The 13,406-nt window shown below is 40.0% G+C and overlaps 2 protein-coding genes across 2 annotated transcripts; one reads left to right on the top strand and one right to left on the bottom strand.

Moving 5' to 3' along the window:
- Positions 1-643: 643 nt before the first annotated feature.
- LOC102712556 (18.8 kDa class V heat shock protein) lies at positions 644-1,605 on the bottom strand. The gene is made up of 2 exons (XM_040526276.1): positions 1,245-1,605; positions 644-1,165 (listed from the first exon to the last, which is right to left on the bottom strand). Exons 1-2 carry the CDS (start codon positions 1,525-1,527, stop codon positions 900-902), a joined length of 549 nt encoding a protein of 182 aa, XP_040382210.1. The 5' UTR covers positions 1,528-1,605; the 3' UTR covers positions 644-899.
- Positions 1,606-9,030: 7,425 nt separating this feature from the next.
- LOC102704627 (DEAD-box ATP-dependent RNA helicase 32) lies at positions 9,031-13,148 on the top strand. Its single transcript, XM_006657702.3, has 8 exons — positions 9,031-9,508; positions 9,805-10,080; positions 10,172-10,495; positions 10,566-10,754; positions 10,837-10,998; positions 11,767-12,245; positions 12,320-12,477; positions 12,575-13,148. Exons 1-8 carry the CDS (start codon positions 9,107-9,109, stop codon positions 12,892-12,894), a joined length of 2,310 nt encoding a protein of 769 aa, XP_006657765.1. The 5' UTR covers positions 9,031-9,106; the 3' UTR covers positions 12,895-13,148.
- Positions 13,149-13,406: the final 258 nt, after the last annotated feature.

Raw genomic sequence — 13,406 nt, 5'->3', positions numbered from 1 at the left:
GGCTGCAACGAGCTGCACTGCCTCGGCGGCATGAGGCTGCACGTGCTTGTCGCCAAGACGCCCTCGCCGGCGGGAGCCCTAGGTGGCGGCACCGCACTGGCGGGCACGGGTGTCGGTGCCATCGTGCTTGGCGCCGGAGGCGAAGTGGGCGTCCTGACACTCAACTTGGCGGGTTTGTGATAGCAGCGACGTGTGACTTACACGTGGTTCATAATTTTTTTATTTTTTTCTTGTTGACTAGGAGTCTACGTCAGCGAAACCACCCATACATACTACCTTTGGAGCTAGTCTGTACGGTTTTGTATAGTTTAAGGGTGAAGATTTCTGGTATTAGGGTTTACGGATGTCAGATGGACTCGATGTAAAGCTGAGTGACGGTAGGCGAACTTGTTCCTTATTAGAAATGGAAACGGATTCGATAGCGGTCCACGACCTTGAGGCCCATGAATGCTGGGCCGGAATGCGACGTACCACCAACTGGGCTATCTCCGGTTACAGTGCAGTCGGCCGCGGCGGCGGTACATGACGCCGTCGGAGCAAAGGTGCGCGCCACAAGCGTCGCCGTCGTCATCCCTGTCATAGAACGCAGCGTTTTCGTACCAACGGGAACCAAAAAAATATTGCCAATTTGCACTACCAACCAATCATTTTCACATCCACAAATCGCGTTTCGTTGACAAGAGAGTAAGAATTAGCCTCCCAAATTCGTCACGTTTTACTGCAACAGAAACATTAGCAACAAGAGCTGACAACGGTAGCGAACAGTCACTTGTAATGTCTGAAATACGCCTGAGAAATTGTACAATCCAGTGTACTAGTGCCACTGCCCAATCCTAAGCTTAAGCTAATGTAATTAGCAGCGATAATACTTGAAATTTGTTGGTAATATCGACCACTAATCAGGCTGCTCGGGCGACGGGGTCGCAGGCCGGGCCGGCGCCGGCGGCGAGGTTGACGACGGGGCGGGCCCGCGTGTGCAGCCTCGGGACGGTTACCCTGAGCACGCCGTGGGTGTACTCGGCCGAGATGCCGTCGGCGTCCACCATCGCCGGCAGCCGGAACTTCCTCGCGAAGCTCCTCCGGTCGCCGCCGCCGTCGAGCTCGGTGCGGATGGCGAGGTACCTCGCGTCCTCCACCTCCACCCTGATCTCCTCCTTCCTCACGCCTAACCATGGCATCACATCGACCGGTCTCAAAGAAAAGCACCACGCAAGCGAAGCAGTGGGAGAGGGAAAGCCGATTACCGGGGAGGTTGACGGAGTAGAGGTGCGCAGCGGCGGTCTCCTCCCAGCTGACATGGTTGCTCCTCTGCGCCGCCGCCGCCGCCGCCGCCGGAGACGAAGACGACGAGGACAGGAGGGCCAAGAGCTGCCATTGCCACTGCCGCTGCCACGGATGATGGGCCGGCCGCCGGAATCTTGGATGCTCGTGCACCACCACCTCCTCCTCCTCCATTGGGTAATAATAATCCATGGCAGATTCTGCTGCTACTCCGGTCCGGTCCGATCGATCGCTCTCCGGCTGCATAAATAGCAGCAGATGAAGGTGCAAGATTGCAACTTGCAGCAAGTTGTGAGGTCGGGTCGATTTCCTCTCAACTTGTGCGGCCCCCATGTGAAGCGTATTCAATAAAGAAGACACCTTTGGGTGCGTTCTGCAAGCCCTACTAGTTAACTTATCCTCTCCTTTTTCACGCGCATGTTTCCCGAAACGATAAATGGTGTATTTTTTACGAAAATTTTCTATAGAAAAGTTATTTTAAAAAATCAAATTAATGTATTTTATATTTTTAAATAATTAATAATTAATTAATCATGTACTAATCTATTAGCACGTTTTTTGCGCCGGATAACTAACACATCCCCTCTCATCTACCAAACGCGGCCTTTGTCTGCAAATATCTTGGGGTCACACCACACCTCTGTCGACCGCTCCAGGATAAAAATTTCTCTCTTTTCTCACGTCACGATTAGAGATGGGCCGGGATCATTCAACGGGTAATTCGTTGTTTTACTATTATTGATCATGAATTATCTGTAGATTCGACTCGTGCCCATCGTTCATCAGAATAATTTCTTAGGACTAATATGGAGTATGTCGTAAAGCGAAGCTTAATTGCCAATTTACCATGGTGCATGGCTGAAGAGTGGAAAGGGGTGAGTGGAGACGGAGGACCTGGTTTTATATTTTTCTTAAAACCGGAAGTACTGAAATTTTAACTAGGGAACTAAATTGGGAAGCCCTTTTTTTTTTTGAAAAACAATATTTTTCACTTTAGGCCTTGTTTAGTCCTAAATTTTTTTTCCAAAAACATCATATCGAATTTTTGGACACCTAAATAAAACATTAAACATAGATGAACCAAAAAAAACTAATTGCACATTTACGAAAGAAATCTTAAGACGAATCTTTTGAGCTTAATCAGTCCATGGTTAGCCATAAGTGCTACAGTAAACAATATGTGCTAATGACGGATTAATTAGGCTCAAAAGATTCGTCTCGCGGTTTCCAGGCTAGCCGTGAAATTCGTTTTGTCATTCGTATCCAAAAACTTCTTCCGACATCCGATCAAACATTTGACGTGACACTTTTTCTAAAAATTTTCATAATCTAAACACCCACTTAGCTTGGCTTACGGAAGGGAGTAGGAATGCAATTCCTGCAGGCCGCAGTAAAGAGCAAACAGAGTCTGGATCATTGCGACATTGCCCGCCGCACAATATATAGTACGGAATGCAAGTATGCAACTTCAACCAGTTGGAGAAGCATAGACCTATAGTTACAGGTTAGTATAGTTACTATAACAAAGTGCAACGGAAAATCAATCATTAAGATTTTAAATTATACATTAACTCGTTTGTAAAAAGATTGGACGGCTAATTTAGCTGCAATTTGTACTGATACAAGAACGAGCGAGCCGCTCAGCGAGGAAAAAGGCGTCAGATGAATTTTTATCCATGTAGCTTAAATATAATTATTCACAAGGTAATTGACACATTCTCACTCTCGTAAAAAATATTTGCCGTTTAGAACAATATTTTATCAAATTTCTAAAACTTTCACCATCAATTATTTCTTAATATTTAGTTTAAACACAAGACAAATAATATGCACTCTCTTCAAAAAATGCAATCATAAAATCATAAACATATTATATTTTATAAATTTGCTTTAACATAAAATTACATGTTAGAATTTTTAAATTTTAATTAAATCTTGTCCTAAATGACTAATATTATTGAGCGGAGGGAGTATTACCTCCATCACAGAAAGATTTTATCTTTATTCGCTTTATTTGTCGGTTAAAACTTCAGGTAACCGTTTTATTAGATTTTGGAAAACCAAAGAAACACATGCATCGTAGTTTTTAAAAAGAAGAGGAAAATTATATTCCTTTTATCTTAAACATTTCTGAAATGGAGGAGCAAGTCGATAATGTTTATGTTCTTGTGTCCTACGCGAGACACGTGATTGGGCGTTCATAGGACCCGCCAAAGTAGGATGCATATAAGGCCATGTTTAGATACAAAATTTTGAGAAAGAGTCACGTCGAACGTTTTACCGGATGTCGGAATGAGTTTTTGGACATGAATAAAAAAACGAATTCCACAGCTCGACTGAAAACCACGAGACGAATTTTTTGACTCTAATTAAGTCATCGTTAGCACATGTTGGTTACTGTAACACTTATGACTAATCATGGACTAAGACTGCGTTCGGCATGTATAGGTTAGCTAACTTATACCTTGGCACAAAAACGTAGTAATAGATTAGTACATGATTAATTAATTATTAATTATTAAAAAATATAAAATAGATTAATATGAATTTTTTAAAACAACTTTCCTATAGAAATTTTTTGTAAAATATACACCGTTTAGCAGTTCGGGAAGCATGCGCGGGAAAAATGAGGAGGTACAAGTTAACTAGCCCAGGGAGCGAACGTGGCATAATTAGACTCAAAAGATTCATCTAACAATTTCTTACATAACTGTGCAATTAGTTTTTTATTTCATCTATGTTTAATGCTTCATTTAAATATCGAAAAATTTGATGTGATGTTTTTCGGAAAAAATTTTAGGAACTAAACAATGCCTAAGTCTATCGAATGTGGTTAGCCCCTATCTTTCCCCTATGCCTGCCCCTATCTTACCATCCTTCCCGTCCGTGCCGCAGCACGGCAAAGCACGGTAACCGTGGACACCGTGATAAATTTAAATCTAAAAAATTTAAATTCAAAATCTGTAAAAATACAAGAAAACAGCGTAGTTTCAATCGCGGCCAGTGTAATCTCAATCGAAAACCGCGTAGTTTCAATCGGGTTACCGCGTACTTTCAATCGAAAACCGCGGCCAGTGTAATTTGACAGTTGGATGGAAATTAATTTTGAAAAATCTGTAAAAGTACAAGAAAAAAAGAAAAATAGTATGCAACTATATTTGTGACATTTAGGACATGTCATAGGGGAAAAAGGAATTTTTGGCATGCTTTTCTAATTTCTTGACAAATTTTGGCATCGAAAGGGTACCTACAACCAAATATTACGCACAAAACTATTACATGTTTATAAACATGTAACTACATATGTAATTTGCCTCAGTTTGGATACTGAGAATTAATAAAAGCCTACAACAAAATATTACTAGCTATCTACATCACAAATAACTAATGCAATAAAAAATATGCCTCATGTATCAAAGTATCAACTACTTAGTCAACTAAATGCTGCAAACATTCAAATATGTACCTCACGTATCAAATACATACTCAACTAGGTGTTGTTAACAATGTCGTTTTTTATTTTACCCAACCATTTTCCGGTACTGATTTTATTCATCGTAATTTTAGTTTTTTTGTCACCAATTTCTCACCAAACATCGTTACAAATCAATCTCTACATCATACTTTTTTTTCACAAATTTCCTTAAGTTTTTTGAATTTGGATCAATTTCATATGGTGAAACAGCGGCGTGCTGAAGCCGTGCCCCGGCGGAGAGCCCGGTAACCGCCGTTACCGATAACCGCGGTAACGCGAACCCTGTTGCCTACTATCGTAAGCTAAAATTAAATTTTAAAATTTAAATCTAAAGTTAATTTTAGAGTCTTTTCATGTATGTTTATTTTTCATTCTTTGTTTTTAATCGCTAAAAACACGTATATAAAAGTTTTACCCATAAATTATGTGAAGCTAATCGAAAGTTGGGAAATTGTCATGTGTCTCACTTGATGTTTCCATGTGTTTTCAACACCGGGGGGATTTCCCTGTTATGATAGTGCACTGTCCAAGCTGTTCAACATCCAAGCATCCTGTTTTCAACACCGGGGGAATTTCCCTGTTATTCTTGGCGATTCCATTAGCGCCTTCGATGCTTCGATGCTATCATGCTACCAACATAGACATGTATTCAAGCACCCGTACAACTAGCTCAATCTCCATGTAATCCCTATTGTTGTTGATATCAAGGCATGCATGCGAGAGCTAATTATCCTCGTCTTTTGGTTTCTGTTGATGTTTATGTCAAAATTTAATTTTCTAACTTTAAGTTTGGAGTTGATTTTGAGAGAAGTTTACCGTAGTTTATTTTTGACCTCGGTTTTCCGATCGCTAAGAACATGTATATAAAAAATTTATTTACAGATTATTTTTTATTTATAAATATACCGATAGTTTTTTTTACTGAAGTGTCAAACAATGACACCGATATCATCCGCTAATGCAATTAGCCTAACAAACAAGATGAACATTGCCAGTTTGGTATATGATAGGGATGCTTGCCTGTGATAGCACTAATGGCCGCATTCTTCTCCCCCCTCTTGCTGACCCAAATTTTCTGGTTTTTGAACCATACGCTTCCCGAACTACTAAATGATATGATTTTGTAATTTTTTCTATAGAAAAGTTGCTTAAACCAGATTAATCTATTTTATAATTTTTATAACTAATAATTAATTAATTATATACTAATCTATTATAACTAAGATCTCCCATCAAACACGCCTAAGGGGAATAAGCTAGCGTAGCGCATGATAGTGCTAGTGCTAGTGCTAGTGAATCATACAACTAGAGACCAGGGATGCTGCTGCGCACCTACATCACCGTTGGTCTTGTCATCGACAAAAGATGGATTTGTTAGAGTTCGAACACGAAACCCATGGCGGTGGTAAGGAAGTTTAATTTGTGGCTCTCGGTGGCTGGTGGCAGTGCGTACCGGTGGATGAGCTCCAGGGCACTCCCCCGCCATGGACCTGGAGGTGTATATCAAGTGATGGTATTGGGCTCAACTATTTTGTCTATAAAATTTAAGGGTCGGATTTAAAATGGATTGAAAATAAAATTATATAGAGTTTTGAGCTAAATTTTTTTTAAGAATTAAATAGAGTTGTGAAAGAACCCACGGATCTTGGCCCATTCCCACCTCTATGTGTATCATCTATGTTTTCGTTTATACTTATGTTTATATGTTAGATTTAAATTTTTAACCTTAAATTTGGGGTGATTTGAAGTTTTTCACCAAAGTTTATTTTATAGCGCTGGCTTTTAGATCGCCAAAAATACATATATAAAAGTTTTATTCATAAATTACTTTTTTATTTATAAATATGTCGTTTAGCAATCATCGTATATACTGCCACTTGTTAGGGCGTTCCATCAGTTGTTAACCATCCATGTTAGACGGTGGATGAGAATTTAGGCATGTTCATGCCTTCGCCTACGGGTGGACGATCATGTTCTATTTTATGTTGCTTAATTCTTTCGATGTTTAAAAGAATTAATTTTAGATTGGTGTCTGATTAGGGATGAAAACGAATCAGGTCGGACGAAAACCACCTCTACCGTTTCCGTTTCCATATTTTTTCGAAACCGAAACCGGAAACCCTAGATACGAAAACGGAATCGGGTAATATCGAAAATGATAACGGATCGAATATGGAGCGGACCAAATACGATATCGAAAATTTACCGGAATATAAAAATACCTCAAAATGCGTATGCAAATCTTTTCCAAAACAACATATTAACTTCTCAGAGTAACCATAAGAACAACACGTCATAAATTCTAAAATATCACGAAGAAACATTTATGGCTCGGCCGTCGCTGCGTCGCACGGTCGCACCCTCCTCGGTCCCTCGCTGGCTCGCTCTCTGTGCCGCACACTCGCACTGCACGGGAGTAACAGGTGGGTCATGGACAGCACCACCAGGCTGGCGGCTAGGATCTGGTGGGTTGGGCTGGCCATCTTCTTGATATTACTTTCCAGAATTCGAAGTTTCAAAGTTTTTGACCAATTCTGAGTTCCGACGGATAGTATGTTTATCATATCCGTTTTCGTCTTCGGAAAAAATTCTGATTTCAATACCGTTTACGAAAAATTCTGACCGACGGGTTCCGTTTCCAAAAACAGGTCCGTATTCCGAAAAAATTTCGAACCGTTTTCAACCCTATGTCTGATATGAGAAAGAAGACCTATCTGAACCAGTTCGATTTTCTTGAGTTATTTTGTCGACGGATTGTAGTTTTTTAAAAAAGAAAAATCGTGTTAGGAAGTTTTGCTTTGCTTATTTACAGTGACGGAGCCAGTGACATCTTGTATATTGGACACTAGATGCGTGCACTAGTGTTATGTGATTTATTACATGTGTTGTGACATAAATACAGTGGAAATGCCGATGACATAGCCTAGGCAATCGCCTTACCTGCATGGGAGGTGGCTCCACCACTGCTTACTTGAATATTGCATCAATTATTTTTAGACATATGACTAGTTTTATGGATTGTGTGCATTATATTCTTACAAACGGTACACATTGTGTTTTAGGGATGTTTCATAACTTATCTTTACTTTCTATGAAATAAAGAAAAAGAGTTCAATATGCAGTAACAAATATATAAATCAATCAATAAAGAGATGATATATGCAAAAATAATGATAATAATAGTATGATAACACCTTATTTAACAAAATTCTATTGGAACACACGGATAATATGCTAGTTATTCTGATATCTAACTAAATTTACCTTATCAATACATTAGCAGCATTGTGTTGCACTAAATGTACACAGTTGTTTTCCAATTTTGTTGTATCATTTTTCCTAAATTATTGTTGTTACTATAAATTTATAAACAATTTGATTGACTCCCCTTAGGTTTTGTACATTTTGAAACTGTTGGATCGAACGGTACTTTTTACTCAAAGTTGTACCTTTAGAACTGTGTACTCGAATTGTGATTTTGGAATTTTACGAGCGAGTGTTAGGGGCTGGTTACATAACCTTATTTCTTCGGTTCTGATATTTTCTTGCAGCTTGCCTAGCTATAAGGGATCAGAGATAAGGAGTATAAATTATTTTTATTATTAAGAAAGAACGATCGAACGTTGTATCGACAATGTAAGATGGAAATTTTATTGCAGTCCTCTATATTTGGGATCTTTATATCACGATAATTGTAGCAAGGTTGCTTAGAATGGTTTCGTAATATATTTGACTTTTTTTACTATTCGTTTTATTAAAAAATTTAGTACCCTAAATTTTGATCAATAATCAGTTTGATCTTTTCTCCCACCTGCAGAAAAATGAAGCATAGATAGACCTATATCCTTCGTCCGAATTTTTTGAAAGGTAACTATCTCGGTTTCATATATGAAATTTCTATAGAATCCTTGAAAAAGACTTTTTCCCATAAGCAAGAAAAAAGAACTTAACAAATAAGGAACAAGCTGACACCATCCATCCATTATGAAACATGATCTGGATGGTGTCGATCTGGATCTAAATGATGATGAGCAATATCGGTCAGCCACAAATTTTGTGTTTGTGGATGGAATCCCCCCTCGATTCCCGACATGCTATGATACCCCAGGGTGGACACTTAAAATTCTTTTGATAACAAAGTAAGTCATAAGCATAAATAATATTTTCATAACTTTTTAAGTAAGAAAAATGATGGAACATTATCAACAAAAATCAAACATCTTAAAACGGATTGGTATTCGACAAAAACTAGAGCGACTAGACTACTACTAGAAAGAAACCCCTCCGCCACCAAAGAGGAACCTTTAAACCCTAGCGCCGCCGCCGCACAACCCAAGCCGCCGGAGAGCCATGCGCCGCCCGCAGAGCCGCGGCGCGGCGAAGCAGACCCGCCTCCGGGAGGCTGACGAGATCCGCCTCCTCGAGGCATGGATCGACGCCGGCAAGCCAGACAGGGGCACCAGGCCCCCTCCCCTCTCCAAGTCCTCCTCCAGCGCCGCCGCCGCCGCGGCCCCCAAGAGGGGAGGCAAGGGAGGAGCTAGCAAGGCGGCCGGGGAGCACGCGGAGTACGGCGCCTGCACGCGGTTCGACGAGCTGCCGCTGTCGAGGAAGACCCAGGACGGGCTGCGGAAGGCGGGGTACACGGAGATGAGCGAGATCCAGCGCGCCGCGCTGCCCCACGCGCTCTGCGGCCGCGACGTGCTCGGCGCGGCCAAGACCGGCTCCGGCAAGACGCTCGCATTCGTCATCCCGGTAATCACCTACGCTGCTAGTTTCCTCCGTGAAAAATTCCTCATTACTGGATGCAGACTAATCGCTGCCATTAGCACTGTGAACTGTGATCAAAGTTTTGATTTTTAATGACCCACGAGTGACAGTTTGCTTCTACCTCTTTGTACTTTTCGTTTTCGATTCTTACCTTTGTGAATCGTGCTCATGAAATCGGCAATATTTGTTTTATATTGCTTGGCAAGCTCAACTTATCGTCTTAGGCAATAATGAATAAAATTCGCCTGATAAGCTTACATTATCACAATTCTATTTGGCAGGCTTTAGAGAAGCTGTACAGAGAGAGATGGGGTCCAGAGGATGGCGTGGGTTGCATTGTTCTTTCTCCCAATAAGGATTTAGCTGGGCAAATTTTTAATGTTTTTCAGAAGGTAGGGAAGTTTCATGGGTTCAGTGGTGCTTGTATTGTTGGTAACCGCAAAGGCCTTGATGAAGAGAAGGCAGCCATAAACAATATGAATATCTTAGTATGCACACCTGGGCGGCTACTTCAACACATGGGCGAGACCGCAAACTTTGATTGCTCAAAGATCCAGGTCACTATTCATATCTTGTTCTATAAAATTTTTGAAAATGCAAATGTTGATGTATAGACATCTAAGATGCTGCCCTTTTGGTAGGAAACAGATTTTGGTGATTGATGAGGCAGATCAAGTTCTTGATAAAAATTTCCAGGAGCAAGTTGATAATGTTGTTTCTCAGCTTCCTAAAGTTAGACAAACATTGCTGTTTTCTGCCACGCAAACAAAATCAGTTAAGGACCTTGCAAGGGTTAGCCTGAAGGATCCTGAATATATAAGTGTGCATGAGGAGGCTAGCACGGCTACTCCTGATACCCTTGAGCAGTTTGCCATGATTGTGCCTCTTGAACAGAAGCTAAATATGCTCTGGAGCTTCATCAAAAGGCATTTAAATTCAAGAACACTAGTATTCTTATCCAGTGTCAAGCAGGTAATCATCTCTTCATTTCTCTCAAGGTTGCATATATGTAGTACTTTCTCTAAACATGAGGTTTCGGCAGGTAAAATTTGTTTATGAAGTTTTCAAGAAACTCCGTCCTGGTATTTCTTTGAGATGTATGCATGGCCGGATGAAATACGAAGTACAGCAGGCTATAGTAGCTGAGTTCAAAGAAGGAAACTCAGTTCTATTCTCAACTGATATATTTGCTAGAGGATTGGATATAGAGGATGTTGATTGGGTCGTACAAGTAAGTTACTTTCAAGATAAATTCGAAACACTGTTTACCTACTTGAATGTTGCATGTTCTAATCTATTTATTATTTTTCTAGGTTGATTGCCCTGAAAACATTGCTTTGTACATCCATAGAGTTGGCCGTACAGCTCGTTATAACAAGAGAGGAAAAGCTCTTATCTTCCTTTGTCCTGAGGAAGAAAGAATGCTTGAAAAATTGAAGGCAGCCGAAAGTAAAATACCTATACATATTAAAAAGGTTAGCAGTATTTTTTTTTCTATTGCAGCTTGCTTAGTGAAAAAACTAACTTTTAAGGTTGGTGTATGTCACTTCACCTTGAGATAAGCTTTTAAAAGGATGAATCATTTTTTTGGTGCCAAACAGAAAGTTTTAATAGGTGATCTATCATATAATTGCTCAACTCATGCATTTGGTGCTAGCAAATACCCCCCTTCTGTTTCACAATGGAAGACTTTCTTGTCTTGCTTAGATTCAATATAAATGTTACATACATACATACATACATACATACATATGTATAGATCTAGTCAATACTAAAATGTCTTACAGTATGAAACAGAGAGATAAACGTTTAAGATCAGTGTATGCCACTTCACTCTGAGATAAACTTTTAAAGTGACAAATTTGTTATATTGATCACAAACAAACTTTTGTTAGGCGATCTATCATATATAATTTCTCAACTTGTGCATTTGGTACTAGCAAATACTTAGGCCGTGTTCGCCCCCTCGGCTAGTTAACTTATGCCTCCTCATTTTTCGTGCGCACGCTTCCCAAACTGCTAAACGGTGTATTTTTTTTAAAAAATTTCTATAGGAAAGTTGTTTTAAAAAATCATATTAATCTATTTTATATTTTTTTAATAATTAATAATTAATTAATCATGTACTAATCTATTACTACGTTTTTCGTGCCAGGGCATAAGTTAACTAATCTATACCTGCCGAACACAACCTTAATGTACTAATTTGCTGTTTTATTACTTGTCCAAATTTCCTTTTCTAGCCAAATACAGAACAACTGCAGCAGATATCTCAGAATATAGCAGCAGTGCTGGTTCAATATCCCAATTTGCAGCAACTGGGTAAAAGAGCTTTCATCACCTATCTCAAGTCAGTGTACCTCCAGAGCGACAAAGAGGTGTTTGATCTTAGCAGGTTCTCCATGGAGAACTTCGCTGCATATGCTGCTTCACTTGGTCTTCCTGTTACCCCAAAAATTCGTTTTATTAGGCACAAAAAGAATGTGCCAAAGAAGTATATGGGGGCCATCGATGTGAAACAGATGAAAAGAAGTTCCAAATCTGAAGTTATAGAAATTAATCCACAGGTCAAAAGTAACCTAATTGTGGATGATGGAGATGATGATATCCTTTATCCCAAGGAACCAAAAGCAGATGTCAATATGGATGATGGTCTTGATGATGTCCTTTATCCCAAGGAATCAACTGTAGATGCAAATATTGAACCAGAGAAAATTACACAGTACATCCTTTTCCAACTTAACTTTTTATGATTTTGCTTTGTGGCATTTATTCTAGACCTATTGTCTTTGTCAGATTGGGAAGTAAGTCCATGAAAAAGAAGAAGCTGAAGATAAACCTGCACAGGCCATTGGGTACACGTGTCAAGTTTGATGATGAAGGCAACACTATTGCTCCTCTTGCCTCCATAGCTGAAGAAGTGGGCTCAGGAGACGTAATTAACAAGAAGCAAAGTTCGTTCACCCTCTCTGATTCATTCGTATTATTCTGGCATGTAGCGATACGAACTCAAAATTAACATGCAAGTTTCCACCCTGTCCCTATCTACAGTTTCCCAGAGGTATGCAGAAATGTTGAGAGAAATGCGGGAGCACGACAAGGAGGACAAGCTCGAACACAAGAAGATCTTGCGGGAAAAGAAGCTACAGAAGAAGCTGAAGCTGAAGCGCAAGAGGAGCGAGGAGGAAATGGACGCTGGTTCAGAGGACAGCGGTTCGGAGTCAGACAGAGACCAGAAAACCGCAGCCTCCAGGGGCAAGAAGAGGTACTTCGACAGCGACGACGAAGGCGAAGATGCGGCGAAGGACGGGGGCGTTCTCGCGAAGCAGGAGGCGTTGGCCTTGAAGCTCCTGAGTAAAATGCACAGCTAATTTATACGGTTTTGTGTTGTTGCGCGATGGTGTGGTGTCTTGATTTAGTTAGCTCTCCGCGCCCGGAGGGTGAAATTTTGATCTGTGCCAGTCTAGTTCCCTGGGAGTTGAGGATGCATACATTATTATACATAGGAAACATGCCAGATGATTCATCACGCTAGTCATACCTCTGTTGAGAATTTTGATGGGAAACATGGTCTGTTAGGTATCATCGTTTGTCTGATACTCTAATCCCTTGTCTTTTCGTTTCTCTTTTCGTTTCTGTCTAGGTTTATTAACTAAAATTTAAAATTTTCACCTTAAATTTAGAGTTAGACTTAGTTTTTTTACCGAAGTTTATTTTCCTGCCTTGCCTTTTAGATCATTAAAAATACATATATAAAAGTTTTTTTTATAAATTATTTTTTATTTGTAAATATGTTGTTTAACTTTTCCACGAAAAAGCTAAACAGTCAACCTAACCTATCTAATGCTGGCACCTGCTGATGCAAAGTGACTCAAATTACCTA

Source organism: Oryza brachyantha, chromosome 7 (assembly GCF_000231095.2).
Source record: "Oryza brachyantha chromosome 7, ObraRS2, whole genome shotgun sequence".
Taxonomy (NCBI): domain Eukaryota; kingdom Viridiplantae; phylum Streptophyta; class Magnoliopsida; order Poales; family Poaceae; genus Oryza; species Oryza brachyantha.
The sequence above is the reverse complement of the archived record's forward strand: the minus strand, read 5'-3'. Positions and strand labels throughout refer to the sequence as shown.

Excerpts from the sequence above, each read along its gene's own strand:
- LOC102712556 (XM_040526276.1), bottom strand. The coding sequence starts at position 1,527 with ATGCAGCCGGAGAGCGATCGATCGGACCGGACCGGAGTAGCAGCAGAA. Across the intron at positions 1,166-1,244 it reads CTACTCCGTCAACCTCCCCG|GCGTGAGGAAGGAGGAGATC; the intron begins GTAATCGGCTTT and ends TGCCATGGTTAG.
- LOC102704627 (XM_006657702.3), top strand. The coding sequence starts at position 9,107 with ATGCGCCGCCCGCAGAGCCGCGGCGCGGCGAAGCAGACCCGCCTCCGG. Across the intron at positions 10,755-10,836 it reads ATGTTGATTGGGTCGTACAA|GTTGATTGCCCTGAAAACAT; the intron begins GTAAGTTACTTT and ends TTATTTTTCTAG. Across the intron at positions 12,478-12,574 it reads CGTAATTAACAAGAAGCAAA|TTTCCCAGAGGTATGCAGAA; the intron begins GTTCGTTCACCC and ends CCCTATCTACAG.